Below are 18,403 nucleotides of genomic sequence, written 5' to 3'. Positions count from 1 at the left end.
AGAGTCCTTTGTGACCCAATAGGGCAGGCCTTCTTCCGAGGCCATCTCCCATTTCTTGGGGAACGAGTTCCCTTTCTCCCTCCAACTTAGCCCTGTGTATGCATCCGAAGTGCTATACAATTGCCTTCCATTTATGGGAGCCCTGTGAATTAATGACCTCCAAAGCAACCTACCATTCGCTGACTTGCTCAGGTCTTGCAAACCAAGGTCCATGGCTTTCTTGATGGAGTCGACCCATCTCCTGTTGGGTCTTCCTCTTTCCCTCCTGCCTTCAACTTCAACCTAGCCTGATTGTCTTTTCCATCAAGTCTTGTCTCACGTAACGTGACCAAAGTTGAGGGGGGACATGACTGCTCTCTTCAAGCATTCGAAGGACTGCCACTTAGAGGAGGGCAGGGAGCTGTTCCTGTTGGCAGCAGAGGAGAGGACTTGCAAGAATGGGTATAAATTAAGGGTGGGAAGGTGCTGGCTGGATAAGGGGAAACTTCTTTATGGTAAGAGCTGTTCAACAGTGGAATCAGCTCCCTAGGGTGGTGGCAACCTCCCCCTCACCGGCAGTCTTTAAGCAGCAGCTGGATGAACACTTGTTGGGGATGCCCTAGGCTGATCCTGCCTTGAACAGGGGGTCGACTGCATCAGGAAAGCCATGGACCTTGGTTTGCAAGACCTGAGCAAGGCGGCTAATGGTAGGTTGCTTTGGAGGTCATTAATTCATACAGGCCATAAAGGAGCCTGTATGGCCCCTTCCAGTTCTGTGATTCTATGATTCTAAGTACAAGAGCCTCAGTTCAGTCATTTAAGCTTGTTTAGGGTTGATTTGATCTAGAACTCACTGATTTGTCTTTTTGGTGATGCAGGATATCTGCAAAGCTTTCCTCCGGCCCCACATTTCAAAGGGATCAACTTTCCTCCCACCAGCTTTCTTCATTGGCCAACTTTCACACCCATACCTAGCAACAGGGACTACTATGGCATGAATTAACTTGATATTGAAATTATTTCAATAAACTCAAATCATTATTTCATTTTAATCCTGTTTAATTGCCCTGTTGTTTATGGTTTTATGATGTGTCGTAAGCCACCCTAAGCCTGCTCGCAAGGTAGGACAGTCTCACTTGCTAGCAGCAAAACACCCTTATACTTAAGCAGGGGTGGAATTCTTTTGCATATTAGGCCACACCCCACTGATGTAGCCAATCTTCCAAGAGCTTTCAGAAAAGAGCCTTGTAAGCTCCAGGAGGATTGGCTACATCAGGGGTGTGGCCTAATATGCAAAGCAGCTTCTGCTAGAATTCCTCCCCTGCTCTTAAGAATCTCTCCTAGCTCCTTCATGGCTGCCCTTCTGATAGTCTCCCTTTGGGTTGTCGATGGAGTCAAGGAATAGAAAACCTTGAACGATTTCAATTTCTTTATCATCAGCCTTAAAATTGTATCATTCGTCAGTGATCATTACTTTTGTCTTCTTGACAATCAGCTGTAATCGTGCTCTGCCCTTTCTGCTTTAACCTTCATCAAGAGCCATTTCAACTCCTCAGTGTTTTTTGCTAGTAAATTGGTGTCACCAGCATATCTCAAGTTGTTAATATCCCTGGCACCAATTTGCAGTCCACCTTTACCTAAATCTAATCCAGCTTTCCTTCTGATGCATTCTATATATAGTCTGAAGAGACAGAAGATAAAATACGTTGTTTTCTGACCCCTTTGCCAATTGGAAACTATTCTGTTTCTCCATACTTTCTCCATACACCTTGATTTAAAGCTCCCCTCCCTATCCCATAGTTGAAGACGGAATGCAAGCTGAAAAATGTTAGATGCATTTGGCCACCAGAGGGCAGCATGAGTCCATGCTTTGACTAAACAAGACAATGGACAATTCACACCTGCCTGGAATCTGAAAGTTTCATCCTACCTCTTAATTCACAGTGGCTGGCAACTGCTACATTTACTCTGGATGAGAGAAATGCATTTTGTGCATGCTCACTTTGTAGTGTCTACCTGAAGTACCAGTGGGGTACAACAGATACATTAGATACCAAGGCTTGGATTGCGTGAAGTAACAAGTGCCTCTGAGCACCTTGAACGAGGTGGCGAAAGGCAAATATATTCTGCACATGCTCAGAAGCAGCCTTGTTATTTTATTTATTTATTTAGAATTTATATCCCGCCCTTCCCACGAATGGCTCAGGGCGGCTTCCAATAATGAATCCAACATAAAAATTAAACAATATTTAGGCATGTAAAGGGTTAAACATTTAAAACAGATAAAACAGATAAAACCTTAAAATTAATAAATAACAGTTTCTAAACAGATAAAACCTTAAAATTACTAAATAACAGTTTCCAAAGCTGAGGCTCCAATGCTAACTTCTGTCCTCCATCATGCACTATTTCAGTGTCTTTCTTGTTTGCTCCTGCAACAAATCTGCAGAATCCTCTTAGTTCTGTTTCTTATTTTTAAATGTGTGACCAATTTCGCACTCACCTTACACCGCTCTCACGTTTGTCTTCTCAGCGTGGTTTTTCCTCCAGTTTCCCACTATCTGCCCCGGGGCTGCAGCAAGGATCAGTGTTTTCGCACAGCAAACAGAAACTGGTTTTAGCAGTTTGTTTGCTGCATGAAAACAATGATTCTTCCTGCAGCCCCAGGGCAGATAGTGGGAAACCGTAGGAAAACCACGCTGAGAAGATGAATGTGAGAGCGGCGTAAGGTGAGTGCAAAATTGGTCTCTGTGTGTTATTTTGTTTTGGGTTTGGGACTGAAATCCCAAATTCGTTCATAAGGCTGGCAATCTCATTTAATATAGCAGAGCTTCCCTCCATCCATAGATGTTGAGTGGGATGATCATTTGCCAAGGGAATGTTACCCAGTGGGCTGGATGGCCAAAAATGGACTTCAATTCAGATCTCCTCTTTCTATCCCTGACACCTTGTAGCATGCTATCACACTGTGCAGGAGATCTCTTTTTTTTCTCTTCTGCCTCCGACAACAGCCAGGCCTCCTGGAGCCAACATCCCATCTGATCCGGGTGACAAAGACCGCACCAACCCTCGGCATCGCCATTGAGGGGGGAGCCAACACTCGACAGCCCCTGCCTCGAATAGTGACCATACAGGTAAGAGAGGAGGAGATCAGCTCTACTGATGAGTGAACTCCCTGCCTGAACGGTGTAGTTGAGCTGCTGATTGCCCCCGCAAGCAATAAAAGGAAAGAACTCTCCCAACACCCAGGAGTTCCAAATTGGTTTGTGATATTTTAGCAAATATCATCTTGCTATGGTGCTTGGGGGAATGGTAGTGGGGGGGGGGGGAGGCAGGCAGCTCTCAGCAATTGTGCAGCACTTTCCGGAGAATAATTGGACTGTTGACCTGCAGGCGGAAGAAGATCGTTATTCTGGATCACTTTCAAAACCTCAAGTCCACTCTAGCTGTCAGAGAAGACAGACAGTTTCTTAAGGAAATGGGGTAAAGGGGAGATGAAGCGATCATGTTCCGGAGTACCATACAAACTGTGGCTTCCACCTTTGGCTTCTTGGTCTGGCCAGTGCTAATTCCATGGGTACAAAATTGAGACATCAGTTTGGAATGTAGGACCAATTCACACATCATGGAGTGCACAAACTGGGTCTGGGATCAGATGTGAATTGCAGGGTCTCCTCAGTTACCACTCAGGTGGTGTCTCTTGGGAAAACCCGGGTTATATCCTTGCAAAACCCCAAGTGCGCCCTCCCCACCCTCGACTTTTTCAGGTTGGGAAAATGGTGTGAGAGTGACGCTCCTTTTTCCATGCACACCAGAGTCCTGATCCAAATTGGACACCACACACATGAGAATTGACAAGAACCCACAACTTACACCTGCCTGATAAGGTGTGGGGACTTGTGCACACCGTGCATTGTGTGAATCATTATTAATTCTATCAGGTTAAAGGAGCCTGGCAAGTAATAAAAGGGAAACAATATGAGTAGAAAAAAATTGTATTATCTACTCTCATTTTTTAGTCAGGATCACTAATTGGCTGTCCCAGTATTGCTTCTCTCTTGGGATCCTCAACAAAGCTAGAGTTGGCAACCACCCACCCTGTGGCCAAATCCAGCCCATCGGCCACCAGCAGTTGGCCATTTCTCCTTTCTAGCAGATGGAGGCAAACCAAATGCAAAGTTCATTCATTATAACAGGACGATGGGGGGGGGGGGGGCATACCTGGCTTCAAATTGAAGCAGTCTCAGGTTCAGGGAGAGGCAGGCCGAAAGACAACGACTCGCCACTTTTTAAACATGTGCGTTTTGAATTGTCGTGCCTGGAGGCTGAAGAATCACTCATCTGAAGCCCCCTTGTGAGCATCGCTGCCTAATAGGTGACACGGGTGATCGCAGCTGCTAATCTGTGCACGCGGAAGACTATCGAGTGTAATTTGCCAATCAGAACTGGAACGTTTTGCATCTTTTCAGCTTTCATTGCGGGTATATTTCAAAGAGACAAGGTGATGTCGAGGGAGGGCTTGGAATGTTGGGCGCGCACAATGGATCTGAGCCGGGCTCTGGAATGATCACACGGGCAGAGCAACCCATAGTAACATAAGCCCCACAGGCCACGTTGGTGCCCCCAGGAAGGGGGTCTTGTGCCCAAAAGCCAGAACGTCAGTTTCAGGAGAGAAGCCAAAAATCAAGCAAATCCTCCTTCAGGATGACTTGAAGGTGTCCCCCTGGATCAGGCCAATGGTCCATCTAGTCCACAGTGCCCATCTAGTCCACAGTTGCCCTGGAGGGCCAACAAATATGGTATAGAGGCTGAGATGCTCCCCTGATTTTGCCGCCTGGTACTAGTAGTGGGAAGTTTAGAAGATGATGACGATTAAGATATTGGATTTGTGCCCCACCCTCCACTCTGAATCTCAGAGCGGCTTACAATCTCCTTTATCTTCTTTCCCCACAACAGACACCCTGTGAGGTGGGTGGGGCTGAGAGAGCTCTCCCAGAAGCTGCCCTTTCAAGGACAACCTCTGCCAGAGCTATGGCTGACCCAAGGCCATTCCAGCAGCTGCAAGTGGAGGAGTGGGGAATCAAACCCGGTTCTCCCAGATATGAGTCCATTAAACATTACACCAAACTGGCTCAGAATATAGCGGTTCCCTTTGGTCTTCAAGGGTGGGTAGCCATCAGGTGGCCTCTCCTCTGTGAAGTTGCCTAATCCCCCTTTAAAGCTGCCTGTGCTCCAGGTCATCGCTGCATTTCTTTAAGCAAAATTTCTATCCTGCTTTTCTCCCCTCACGGGGGTCACCAAAGCAGCTGACACGTTAAAACGTATATAATAAAATCACATTTTGAAATCTTATAAAACCAACCCAAACACACACGTGCCCATCATTAAAACAATCAAAAGCAGAGCTGAACTATATACAAAGACATAAAAACAACAATGAAAACGTTGGCCAGGAAGAAGAGAGCACGGAGGGGATGTCAAACGAAGCAAAAAAACTCCCGTTTCTATATTCGCTGACCATAATTACAAATGAATGACTCAAGTGGGGAAAAAAAAAATCTCCTGTTATCTGTCCTGAATTTATTGGCCGTTTGCTTCATGGGGGGAATTTCCTATCCCTCCTTTTTCAGTCTTCAAATCCCCATTTCTGTTCATTTTGTCTCTTCGCTTGGAAGTATCAATAAATTATAAAATATAAGCATTGCCAACAAGGTTCACGCATCGCTCAATCCTCATTCTCCATAATCTTGTAGATGTGCTGTACCCATAAGGAGCTGGATCCAGCGGTGCATGAGTGGAAAACAAAATGTGCCGAGTGCGAGCGCACTTCTGCTTGCTCATCAACTGCAGCCGCACAAAAACGCTTTAATATAAATGTTCAACAAAATAACAGTGTTTGTACGGGTGTGCTGGAATGTAAAACCGATGGCTCACGTGAGTTCATTTAATTGGGGTTTGAAATTTGATTGGAGGAAATACCTTCTGCTGTGCCCTGCACATGTGGAAAAGGTAGCAAGGAGTTCACTAAGTGAAAGTAGATTATGAGAAATTTTTGCATTTCCACTTCTGCAAGGACTGTTGGGCAAGTGGGGATTTCCCACGGGATCCAACCCAAATGCCTTATCAGTTGTGTATAAAACACACAGAGGCAATGCAAAGTAATCTGCAATACCAATAGCAAAAAGGAGATGACTAAAATATATAAACAAATATCCAGATTTAGAAATAAATATAAACAGAAATAATACAAGGTGCATTTGGACATCCCAAGTTCCTACGCAGAGGGTCCAGTCAATACCTCCGCATTTGGGTTTTACCACGTTCCCAATCACAGATGATGCTGCATTTAAAGACTTCAGAAAAAAAGAAGGTAAAAATTTGATCATTTGCAGGTTATTGGCAGATATCCATCCACACATCTCCAAAGACTTAAAGCAGGGGTGTCAAACATACAGCCCGGGGGCCAAATCAGGCCCCCTGAGGGCTCCTATCAGGCCCCTGAGCAACTGGCTGACATCTGCTTCCTTCTCCCTCTCTCTTGCTTCCTTCTGCATCACCACTTGCTTTGCCAGACTTGCTCAGTCGTACAGGACTACAGAGCAAAGCCTCTATTTTCTCCATTGGCTGAGGCTCCTCCCTTGGAGAGGAAGAGGGGACGGCTGAGCTTGTTTTCCTAGTCCCTCTCAATCGCACAACAGAGCTACTGAGCCAAGCCTTTCTTCCTTCCCCCTTCTGGTCCCCTTCTGGGGAAGGAAGGAAAGAGCCAGAGCTTCCTTTGCCCAGTTTCCTGGATCCCATGGGAGAAATACAAAGAAAGCACCTTTAATATCAACATGCTAATGTTTTAAGCATATTTTAAGGGTTTTTTTAAAAAAACAAAAACAAAACAAAAAACATTTCATTGTGTTTGTGTCCTTTGCAACATTTATATCTCTGCTACCTAATCTTAAATAGGTACACACATGGCCTGGCCCAACCTAACATGGCCCAGCCCAACAAAGTCTCATTTATATCAGATCTGGCCCTCATGAGTTTGACACCCTAACTTAAAGTCTTTTAAGTCTTCAGAAGAGGGAGCGGCAATTCCCTTCCCGCTGCAGGCTCTCCCTGTGTCCCTATGCTGCCCGTTGACCCACAGGAACACAATTTTTGAGCAGCTCGGTGGAAGGGGGAAGGCGGAACATCCCACATGGTGAGGAAAAGGGATTACTGAGTATGCCCGACACTAGGGCTGCTGCACCTACAACACTGTGTCAGAATTCCAAAGGTTTCCACATACTCAAAAAAGACTGGAGATCCCTGCATTAGTCTGCCCGGTAAACTGCCATCGCAGTTGCTTCATCCAAACAAGCTGAAACTGATTCCCGGTGTCACCTCCTTCTATCTCTTCTCTCTTTCTCTGACGCACTCCAGCGAGGAGGTTCCGCCCACAACTGCGGGAAGCTGAAGGTGGGCCACGTGATCCTGGAGGTGAACAGCGTGCCCCTACGGGGGAAAGAGCACCGCGAGGCGGCCCGCATCATCGCCGAGGCCTTTAAGTCGAAGGAGAAGGACTATGTTGATTTCCTGGTCACCGAATTCAACGTCGCTCTTTAGGAACAGGACAGCGAGAGGCTCTGAAGCCGAGAGAGCGTGAGAAATGGGGTTTTGAGAGGGCTCTGACACACTGCGCAAGCACACGCGCACAGTCACGACACCTGGATGACTCCCACACCAAGTCCAACAGCACACGAATGGACGCCGCCAGCACAAGCCATGCGTGGATTTCCAGTGAGACAGGTTTGGGGTTGGGGTTGTGCTGGAGGCACTGTTCCTGCTAAGATACCCCATCATCGCCGCCGCCGCCGCCACCCTCAGACTCAAAAGCCTGGTAGGAAAGTTTGGGGGAGTAAAGAGGAGAAGAAACGAGAGTGTGACATTCTGATCACAATTCCCTCCATAGATCACCTTTGCCTGGTTGGCAAACCATGGTCCAATGTCCTCTGCCCTTTTGTCCCTGTGCTAGAGTGACTGGGCCAGGGAGCTGTGCGAGAACCCTGCCAGCCCATTTAGATGTCCCCTTCCCCGCCGCTAGCCCATACAGAAGCACTTTGTGGCCGCTACAGAGAACCAATGAATTGGGGGAGGGGGAGGAGTCATGCATTGCCCCGCCCTTGCTTCCAAAGTGCTGCTAGAGGAGCGAGTAGCCACCAGGGGGAAGCACCTGCAAGGCTGGTGCTCTGAGCCCTTTTTTGGGGGGGAGGGGACTTAATCTGCCTGGCCCACCTGGCCTGAGGTTCTTACCCTCTGCCTTCCCATTCATCCATCCAGCCATGGAGAATGCCTTGTCAACGGCCAGCAATGTTATTGTATTTATACATGAGAGAGCTTGAGCTTTTAATTTTTCAATAAACCAAACATATTACAAAAGGCAAGTAGTGGGTTTTCTTTGGTTTGTTTTTGTAGGAACAGGGATTCAAAGCCTAGAGAGACGGGGGGAGGGGCAGATGGGACTCCCCTCTGAGGGACCTTTCTGCAGCATCCCGGCTTAAGCAGCTGTGCTTTGAATCAGGACACTGCGGTTCAAACCATCCCCGTAGCTAGAAGTCACAGGTGGAGGGGGCCATGTGTGATTTAAATTGCACGTAAGCTCTGATTCGCCTTCTACCTCTCCTGAAGCTCAGCCTGCAGTGATCAACTTCCAATTCCGAAGTTCAAAAGAAGGCTGATTTGTATTTCTGCCCTCCCTCCCCATTTCCCTGCTTTCCTGTGCCCTTCCCCGAAGGGAGCGGCTTGTACACGCTGGCTGAGGGAGACATGTCCCAGCCACCCTCCTCTCTCCACGCACCCCGAAAGTACTCTTAACCGCCCTTGCAGCCTGTGCAATCAAGGGGCCTCTCCTGCCACTCATCCAAGAACTTACCATTCAGGCTCATGGCAGTGGAAAACAAAGAAGCACACGGAGCCCCCAGCTCTTCATGGCCGGACGAAGGGTTGCTGGGAGCAGGGGTGGGGCTGGCTGCCCACCCAACTCTGCTCAGAGCGCTTCAGGGGAGAGCTTGCCGGTGCTGCCACCTGCTTCACGTGCTGAGGCAATGGGGGTGAGGGGTCCAGAGGGGGAGGAGGAAGCCAAGGCTTGGGGAGGGGGCCCTTAATATCCTCAAGGAGGCTGGGCCCCACAGGGCACTACGGGCCAGGTTCAAACCTTGCCTGTAATCACCAGCTCATTATTAGAACTGCCCCAGACTTCTCACTCGTGTCCTCTGCCTCCCATCCGCAACATCACCAGGGGTGGAATTCCAGCAGGAGCTCCTTTGCATATTAGGCTACACACACCCTGACGTAGCCAATCCTCCAAGAGCTTACAAAAAAGGAGCCTTGTAAGCTCCAGAAGGATTATCTACATCAAGGGAAGGGTGGCCTAATATGCAAAGGAGCTCCTGCTAGAATTCCACCCCTGAACATCACTATAATCATACTATCCTGGCTTATCTGTTGTGCAGAGGATTCCAAAAGCCCTCTCGGTACTGGTGGTGGTGGGAAGTGCCATCAAGTCACAGCTGACAGGGTGAGCCTGTAGGGTTTCCAAGGCAAGAGACGTTCACAGGTGATTTGCCATTCCCTGCCTCTGTGTAGTGACCCAGCATTTCCTTGGTTGTGGCCCAGCCAAGTTCTAAACAAGGCCAACCCTGCTTAGCTTCTGAGATCAGTCAAGAGCAGGATGGCCTGGGCTATCCAGGTCAGGGGTTTTCAGACATCTCTCTTGGCACAAAATGAGAGATTGCCTGGGCGGCCTCTAAAAGCCTGCAGAGACTTTTGGGATGATCTCCCTACCTGGTAAGCCACATGCCTCTCGGCTGGTGGGGGGCCCTCTGCCAGGCTGTGGGCCTCAGGAGATACCCCACAATGCCAGCCCTCAATGCACACATGTTGAACAACCTTACACTGAATTCACTGGGGCTTTCTCCCAGAGAAGGGTCCACAGGTTGGCAAGCCATGTTCACTTATTGTGGGTAGCTAGTTAAGGAATACAGTGCCTTGTTTTTTCAAATCCATATTATTGTCCTTAATTTGCAAATCAAGTCACCATATTCTGCAACTAGATAGCTACCTAGAAGCCCTTCAGAATAAGTCTTCTTGACACATTTTTGTGAAGGGTGAGAGCCTTCCTTTCCGATTTCAGAAGGGGGTAGAGTGCCAACACAGAGAAAGCACGGACAGCTCCAAACTTCATCAGTCTACAAGAGGAATTGGGAAGGTTTACGTTAGGTTTAGTCAAATCCTGCATGCCTCTTGTTGGTGTTTATCAGGTTATGGATTTTGGGTGGAACTGCTTACATTGGAGACGGACGGTGGCTCAGTGGTAGAGCATCCGCTTGGTAAACAGAAGGTCCCAGGTTCAATCCCCGGCATCTCCAACTAAAAAGGGTCCAGGCAAGTAGGTGTGAAAACCTCAGCTTGAGACCCTGGAGAGCCGCTGCCAGTCTGAGTAGACAATACTGACTTTGATGGACCCAGGGTCAATTCAGTATAAGGCAGCTTCATATGTCCATATGTTCATCCATGTTCACAACCATTCATTCCCTAGATTGGAATTCTGTGATTGCAGGATTTGTGCAGCTCTTATTGCTGGGTATTGGAATCTTAATCTGGATAGAACTGCATCAGCCATGTATTACTGGATGGCTTTGATGATCTTTCTATATTCATGAAGAGCCATTGGCCTGATCCAACATGGCTTCTCTTATGTTCTTATGTTTGCTTTGGAGGGTGGGCTGCATGGACTTCAACCTAGGGTTGCCAGCTCTGGGTTGGTATATACTTGGAGACTTTTGGGGTGGAGCCTGAGGAAGGCATGGTTTGGGGAAGGGGAGGGATTTCAATGGGGTATAACACCGTAGAGTTCCCTTCCAAAACTGCCATTTTCCCCAGGTGAACTGATCTCCACCACCTGGAAATCAATTGTAACCCCAGGAGATCTCTAACCATCACCAGGAGGTTGGCATTTGGCAACCCTAATTTATACCTCAGTGAGTAGTCTCCCCTTGACAAGTTCTTCCCTGCTGATCTCCAGGCGTTTCCCACCTCAGAGTTGGCAACCCTATCTTCCCATCACCTGAAGCTGCCAGATACTAACGGTCCCTGTCGTTCAGCATGGATTCTAGGCTCTAGTCAGAAAAGGATCTTTCCTAATTCTCACCCTTGCTATCTGATAACCTCTAACGAGAGGTGCCAGAGATTGAACCTGGGACCTTCTGGATGTAAAGCAGGTGGGCTACCACAGAGCTCCAGCCCTTCCTCAAAGATGGCTTCCTGTCTCATTTCTTGTCCCTTGCCTTCTGCATAGGGAAGGCCTGACAGTTGTCGGCATGGAAAATTCAAAGCACCTGGAGTACAAAGGTGTTTATTTTTAGCTGGCTTTAAATGCATAAAATGAGAATTTCATAAAAAAGGCTGGAAATGAAGTCCCCTGGGCCTTCTTATGTGCTGCTGGATGCAGATTAGGTAAATTGGCCTAAATATAACTTGGAACCTTAATGCACCATGAGAAAAATAGTTATGCTACAGAGGAGTATAGCAAATTCAATAGCTTTTAAAAACAATTCAAAACTATATTTTGATATTTTTTCCAGAAGTTGCTTTTTCTTCAACCAAATGACAATTGTTTACAAAACTTTACAAATGAAGAGAAAAATAAAGAACGAAACACTGTGTGTATTCTTTAGGATCTTGCCAAAGAAAGGCAAGTTAGGGCAACCCATTCACTCTTTATAGTTTTGCCATAAAGAATCTTCATATTCTGAGATATTTAATATTCATGTGATATGGTCTACACAGTACTCCTATCATGCGCTATCTGTAAAGAATATAATCAGGCACCATTGGATCTGATATTCCAGGGTGTGAGGCACTTCCGGTAATTGGCTATAGACCAACCGGCTACAGACCAACCTTTTTTGGCATCAGGGACCGGATTTGTGGAAGACAACTTTTCCATGGACTGGAGGGTGGGGGTCGATGGTTTCAGGATAATACAATTTTGCACTTTATTTCTAAAGTGTTTGGTGTGGTGGTTAAGTGTGTGGACTCTTACCTGGGATAACGGGGTTTGATTCCCCAGTCCTCCACTTGCAGCTGCTGGAATGGCTGTGGGTCAGCCAAAGCTTCTCACAGAGTTGTCCTTGAAAGGGCAGCTTCTGGGGAGAGCTCTCTCATCCCCACCCACCTCACAGGGTGTCTGTTTTGGGGGAGGAAGGTAAAGGAGATTGTGAGCTGCTCTGAGTGGAGGTCAGGATATAAATCCAATTTCTTCTTATTATTATTACTACATTGTAATATATAATGAAATAATTATTCAAGCTCACAGCCCGGTTGCTAACAGGCCACAGACTGGTACTGATCCGCGGCCCGGGGGTTGGAGACCCCTGCTATTGACGGACCAGAAACTTAAGAGATATGTTAGTAAAAACAGATTTACCTGATCAATTGGCGCCATCTAGTGGACCTATAGGGCATTTTTCCTGTGGTCATTGTAAGGCAGTGGTCCCCAACCCAGGCCCGTAGCTACAAGGAGGCCTATGGGGGCACAACCCCCTGACTGCTAGGCAGGGCCCCCTTCCTTGGGGCCCCTAACCAGCCTCCAGTGCCTCGGCTGCATCCTTCTCCATTCTGCCGTCACCATATGCCATTGCTTCTGCTTGCTTAGGGGACCTGATCATACACAGTTGCTTCTGCTTGCTTAGGGGCCAGAAGAATTCTCTGACCCCTCAGCAAGAAGAAATAACGGGGCATTTTCTGAGCCCAGAACTGAAAGTTAAGCTTCTTGTTGCTTCTGCTCGCTTAGGGGCTGGAAGAAATCTCTGATCCCTCAGCAAGCAGTAACAACAGGGCACTTTCAGCCCAGGATTGAAAGTTAAGCTCCACCTTATTTCTGCTTGCTTAGGGGCTGGAAGAATTCTCTGATCCCTCAGTAAGCAGAAACAACAGGGCACCTTTGGAGCCCAGGACTGAAAGATAAGCTCCTTCTGCTTGCTTCGGGGCTGGAAGAAATCTCTGACCCCTCAGCAAGCAGAAACAACGGGGCACTTTCAGCGCCCAGGACTAAAAGTTAAGCTCCACATTGGACTGACGTTGGGCTAGAGGGCGCCTGCAAGAAGAGGCCATTCTGGCCCTCAAGTGGAGCGGCGGGGGTAGGGGGCGGATGGCTCCATTGCAGACAGGGCAGGGTAAGGTAGGCTGGCGCACACAAGTGGAGGTCCCGGCTGCAGTCTGGGGCTGGGGATCAATGGAGAGGTGATGTTCTCCTGCAGGGGTTTTCTGGCCTGGTCTTGCTGGCCACCTGAGCGAGGGTGGGAGCTGCGCTTGGGCAGCCTCGGCTCGCCCTCCGATAGAAAGAAATCTGAATTGGAGGTCTTGTAGCCCCAGAAGTCAGTTGCGACTTGGTGGCACCTTCCACCCGCCCCTTGTCCCGCTGGGGTTGCCTAGCTGAATCATGCTACAGATAAGGTCAAGAGACCATGCGGCACATATCTAAACTTCTGAGTGGCTCCCCACCAGAGCTGCTGGAAGAGGAGTGGAAAGGGATCACCTTGGGACAGCTGTGGGGAGGGGGGAGTCTGTATGGCAGCGAGCTGGCAGCTTTCCTCCTCAGCAGTGGTAGGAGAGAATGTCATGGAGCCTGGGGCCACTATGTGCCCCCTGAAAAAAATCAGGGCCTCCCAATTCTTCAAATACTGGCTATGGGGCTGCCCCAACCTTTGTGGTGCTGGAGACCGGTACCAGGGCCAGCCCACCCAACACAGCCCCAGGGCTGGCAGGGTGGGGGCACCAAATTCATCCCCACCCCCTGCAGCATCGTGCAGCCTCCCCGCCACCCCCTCTGCGGCCGTGCAGCCTTCCTGCTCCATCTCTCGGCCCAGCGCCTCCTCCACCACCCTCCATTTCTGCTGTTTTAAGGCAGAAGAAAGGGCGGTGAAGCCTCACCTTCCCCAGCCCCTTAAGGGCTGACTGCCCCCCCCCCCCGCTGATCTCGCCGGGGGGGGGGGGACCTTTGTAGCAGAAGAAGAAGCGGTGCCGCCTTGTCTCCACCCCACCTCCTTCCCACACCCAGGAAGGAAGTGGAGAGGAGGCAAGGGCAGGGCTGCTTCTTCAGCGGGTTGCTGACCGCTGCTACAAAAGTTTTTCCAGCCAAGATCGGTGCGGGGAGGGGGGGGGGTCAGCCCTTAAGGAGCCAGGGAAGGCGATGCTTCACCACCCTTTCTTCTGCCTTCAAAAAGAGAGTGGTGGTAGAGGTGTGTGAGGAGAGACGGGGGCGGCGAGGCTTCACAGATGAGTTCCAGACAGGCCACAGAACGGGACCGGTCCGCGGACCAGGGGTTGGGGACCCCTGTTGTAAGGCATGCCAGTTCTCATTAAATCTCTCAGAATATTATGATTCTTTGACCAACACTAAGATTCAGCTTACGTCTTTCAGTTCACGTTGCTCACGTTACACCACATACACTCTGGTCTGTGTTCAGTGTGGCAATTTGTGTGTAACCTGTAGTGTTACATTTTTTAAGAACAGGACTGGCTCTATGAGCATCTTGATGTGAAAGGTGTACCAAGAAGTTGACAGGCAAGTTAAGGATATTTGAGGGGATCTGGTTCCTCAACTACTCAGGAGCAATTTTGTTGCCACATGAATTGATGGACTTTGTTGTCACAGAACCTACCCCTTGTTGAATATATTGTTCATAGGGCATCTGTGGATAAATTTTTCTAATGAAATAGAGGCTGTTTGTAATTGTTTTTGGCACAATTGTTTTTGTTTTGGTCTATCGCTGTGCAGCCACTCTGTTATTTTGTGGCTACCTGAACCCAGCTTCCGCCAGGATCGAACTCAGGTCATGAGCAGAGAGCTTTGCAGTACTGCAGCTTTAGCAGCGTTTCAACGGACTTCAATGCTCACTCTCTCATAAAGAACGCAAGAGCAATGTAACTCAGTTTGGCAGCATTTTTTCACTGGGAACTGCATCTACATTTTCAACAGTAACCTGACAGGAGAAATATAGCAGCCAGGTTTCTTTTTTTTTTTTCAAGCAGTCGCAAAAGGGCACAAAATATGTGGGTTCCCATGGCAGAAAATTTAAATGAGGACATCCCATGTCTTGGACCCTATTTTTTTTCCTTCCAAGCTCTTTTGCTCAAAAGTCTTTACGTCTTACTTAGGAATAAGTTTCAGAGACATCCATGGGATTTGCTTTGGAGGAAGCACAAAGAGTGGGATTCAAACCCTGATCGCCAAGATCCTAGTTCAACACTCTAGCACAGGGGTGGCCAAACTGTGGCTCAGGAGCCATGTGCGGCTCTTTTACACATGATATTGGTGATATTGGATTTATATTCCCGCCCTATATTCTGAATCTCAGAGCGGCTCACTATCTCCTTTACTGCCCCCCACCACCACCACCACAAGACACCTTGTGGGGTACCTGGGACTAAGAGAGCTCTCACAGCAGCTGCCCTTTCAAGGACAACTCCTACGAGAGCTATGGCTGACCCAAGGCCATTCCAGCAGCTGCAAGAGGAGGAATGGGGAATCCAACCCGGTTCTCCCAGATAAGAATCCGCACACTTAACCACTACACCAAACATATTGTATGGCTTCCAAAGCCCCTACCACCCCATTGGCTGGCTTGGAGAAATCATTTCTCTCTTGAAATCACTTCTCCAAACCAGCCAGCAGCTTGAATAATGCATTTAAAGTTAAAGTTGCTTTCTTTCAATCCCTCTCTCCTCCCTGCTCTCAAACATCTGATGTTCATTCTGTGCTGCTCTTACGTGAAGCAAGTCTGGCCACCCCATGGGACTTCTCAGTAATCATGAAGCCGGATCGGGGCTGGAGCTCTCTAATGATATGCAACCCACGTGCTTTGCAGAGCCAGGCCGGCATCCCCACCGTTCCGAGCGACTCTGCCTGGCCCCTTGCTCAAGGCTGATGCAAATAGCGTGGAAAGTCCTGCCGCGGCGGCAGCTGCGCCTTCCGAGGAGTCCTGCTTTCTGCTAACGAGGGCTGGAAGGCGCCTTTCCTCCGCGGCCTGCGATTGGCCCAGGGGCTCCCATTATGCTGATGACCCGCTCGCTCCTCCTCCTGCAGCCCCGGCCATCTGCCTCGCTTCGCAACGGGGACTCTTGTGAGCGCCTAAGTTGCAACTCCAGGAAACTGACTAAGAAGGGCGAGAAGGAGGGCTTGTCTTTTTTTCTTTAGTTTTGCTTTGCTTTGCTGCATCTCGGTTGAAGTTGAGGCTGGAGGAAGACAAGAAGCCACTCTGATGCGGGGCGAGACGCTACTCCGAATGAGCAGGTAGGCTTGCGCAGATCGGGTTCATCTCGACCCTGTTGTGTCGCCTTCTCCTTTGGTTTTCTGCCTTTGCTACTTTTCTGTGTTTACACTCTGGCGGGAGATCGGGAGTGACTGGCGCCACAGGGGAGGGAAGGAGGGGCTGGCGATCCAGCAAGGTGGGGGGGGGGATCCTATTCTGTTCCTCTCTGATCCTCCTTTTCTATCTCTGAAGATTTCCGTCCCCCCTGATTTTAAATCTACCCACGTGCGCAAGGGTAAAACTCGGACGCCTTTCGCTTTCTTAATCCTGAGTCTGCTTGCGATGGATTTCTCAAAAGGCAAATGATTTCAGCGAGCCAGATCCTTCATTCCTTTTGAAGAAAGGAACCTTTAAAAAAAATGTAAAGAATGTAGCAGTTTTAGGAGATTCCGCTGTCGGGCTGGTGCGTGTGTTTCCCCCGGCTGGAATCGAACCTTCGTTGCTGTGGATACATCCTGGGGAAAGAGGCATCGCCCGCTGCGAAGTTTTGTTAGTTGCAAGTTCGCTAAGCAACCGAAGGGAACAGGGCTCCAAGCCCAGGAGCTAACCGGATTGCCCTTCTTTGAGAGGCAAAAATAAACTCACCTGCTTTCCAAGCAGCCTTAATGCCACGGTAGACTTGTCTATCTGAATCTGGGCTTAATTTCCTGGAAAACCAAGATCTCGGTCCAGTGATGCAACAGGGTGAAAGTTTCCAACTTCCCCAGAACTCTTCATCAAGTTAGAAGATCTAACAAAATGTTACTTCTTTTTTTTTACTGGAGAAGTAGAATTTCTGGGGCCAAGAATCCCAGCTACAAATACAAGTTGATGGGGTGTGAACTGGCAGAGACTGACCAAGAGAGAGATCTTGGGGTCGTGGTAGATAACTCACTGAAAATGTCAAGACAGTGTGCGTTTGCAATAAAAAAGGCCAACGCCATGCTGGGAATTATTAGGAAGGGAATTGAAAACAAATCAGCCAGTATCATAATGCCCCTGTATAAATCGATGGTGTGGTCTCATTTGGAGTACTGTGTGCAGTTCTGGTCGCCACACCTCAAAAAGGATATTATAGCATTGGAGAAAGTCCAGAAAAGGGCAACTAGAATGATTAAAGGTTTGGAACACTTTCCCTATGAAGAAAGGTTACAACACTTGGGGCTCTTTAGCTTGGAGAAACGTCGACTGCGGGGTGACATGATAGAGGTTTACGAGATAATGCATGGGATGGAGAAAGTAGAGAAAGAAGTACTTTTCTCCCTTTCTCACAATACGAGAACTCGTGGGCATTCGATGAAATTGCTGAGCAGACAGGTTAAAACGGATAAAAGGAAGTACTTCTTCACCCAAAGGGTGATTAACATGTGGAATTCACTGCCACAGGAGGTGGTGGCGGCCACAAGTACAGCCACCTTCAAGAGGGGTTTAGATAAAAATATGGAGCACAGGTCCATCAGTGGCTATTAGCCACAGTGTGTGTGTATATATAAAATTTTTTGCCACTGTGTGACACAGAGTGTTGGACTGGATGGGCCGTTGGCCTGATCCAACATGGCTTCTCTTATGTTCTGTTTAATTGTCTAGCCAAGTTTTGGGTCTGAGATTCACATTCGGTGTGGAGCCTGAAGCATGTGATAAGGTGATGAATTGCCTCTGAACATGGGCAGGGTGTTTTTCCTTTGTTGCGCATTGTTTTCTTGACTCTCCAAACTGGTCGCTGCAATGAAAAACCAACACGGTCATCAAAATCTCATTTTAAAAAGTGCACCAGGAGGGTGCTATCAGCCATGGCAGAGGGGCATCCCACTGCGGCTGCTTCTGTTTCAGGTAGACTCCTGTGACAGTTCAGAGCTCTCTTTTGGAGCCAGACATGATGTATGGATGCTGAGAGAAAGGATCTCATAAGTACGTCTAGGCCAGGGGTGGTCAGACTGAAGCTCAGGAGCCTCAAGTGGCTCCTTCACGCAAATTGTGTGGCTCTCAAAGCTCCCGCTCAGTGGTAGAGCATCTGCTTGGTAAGCAGAAGGTCCCAGGTTCAATCCCCGGCATCTCCAACTAAAAAGGGTCCAGGCAAGTAGGTGTGAAAAACCTCAGCTTGA

The 18,403-nt window shown here is 48.5% G+C and overlaps 1 protein-coding gene across 2 annotated transcripts in view; it reads left to right on the top strand.

Annotated features, from left to right (window-relative positions):
• The window catches only part of WHRN (whirlin), a 183,763-nt gene extending 175,989 nt beyond the window's left edge, over window positions 1–7,774 (top strand). For both annotated transcript variants that reach the window (XM_060251358.1, XM_060251357.1), the window contains 2 exons: window positions 2,991–3,113; window positions 7,393–7,774. In XM_060251358.1, the coding sequence (XP_060107341.1) occupies window positions 2,991–3,113; window positions 7,393–7,575 (306 nt within the window). In that variant the 3' untranslated portion in view covers window positions 7,576–7,774. The remainder of the gene's footprint in view (window positions 1–2,990; window positions 3,114–7,392) is intronic.
• Window positions 7,775–18,403: the final 10,629 nt, after the last annotated feature.

This window comes from Heteronotia binoei, chromosome 12 (assembly GCF_032191835.1).
Source record: "Heteronotia binoei isolate CCM8104 ecotype False Entrance Well chromosome 12, APGP_CSIRO_Hbin_v1, whole genome shotgun sequence".
NCBI lineage: Eukaryota > Metazoa > Chordata > Lepidosauria > Squamata > Gekkonidae > Heteronotia > Heteronotia binoei.
The sequence above is the reverse complement of the archived record's forward strand: the minus strand, read 5'-3'. Positions and strand labels throughout refer to the sequence as shown.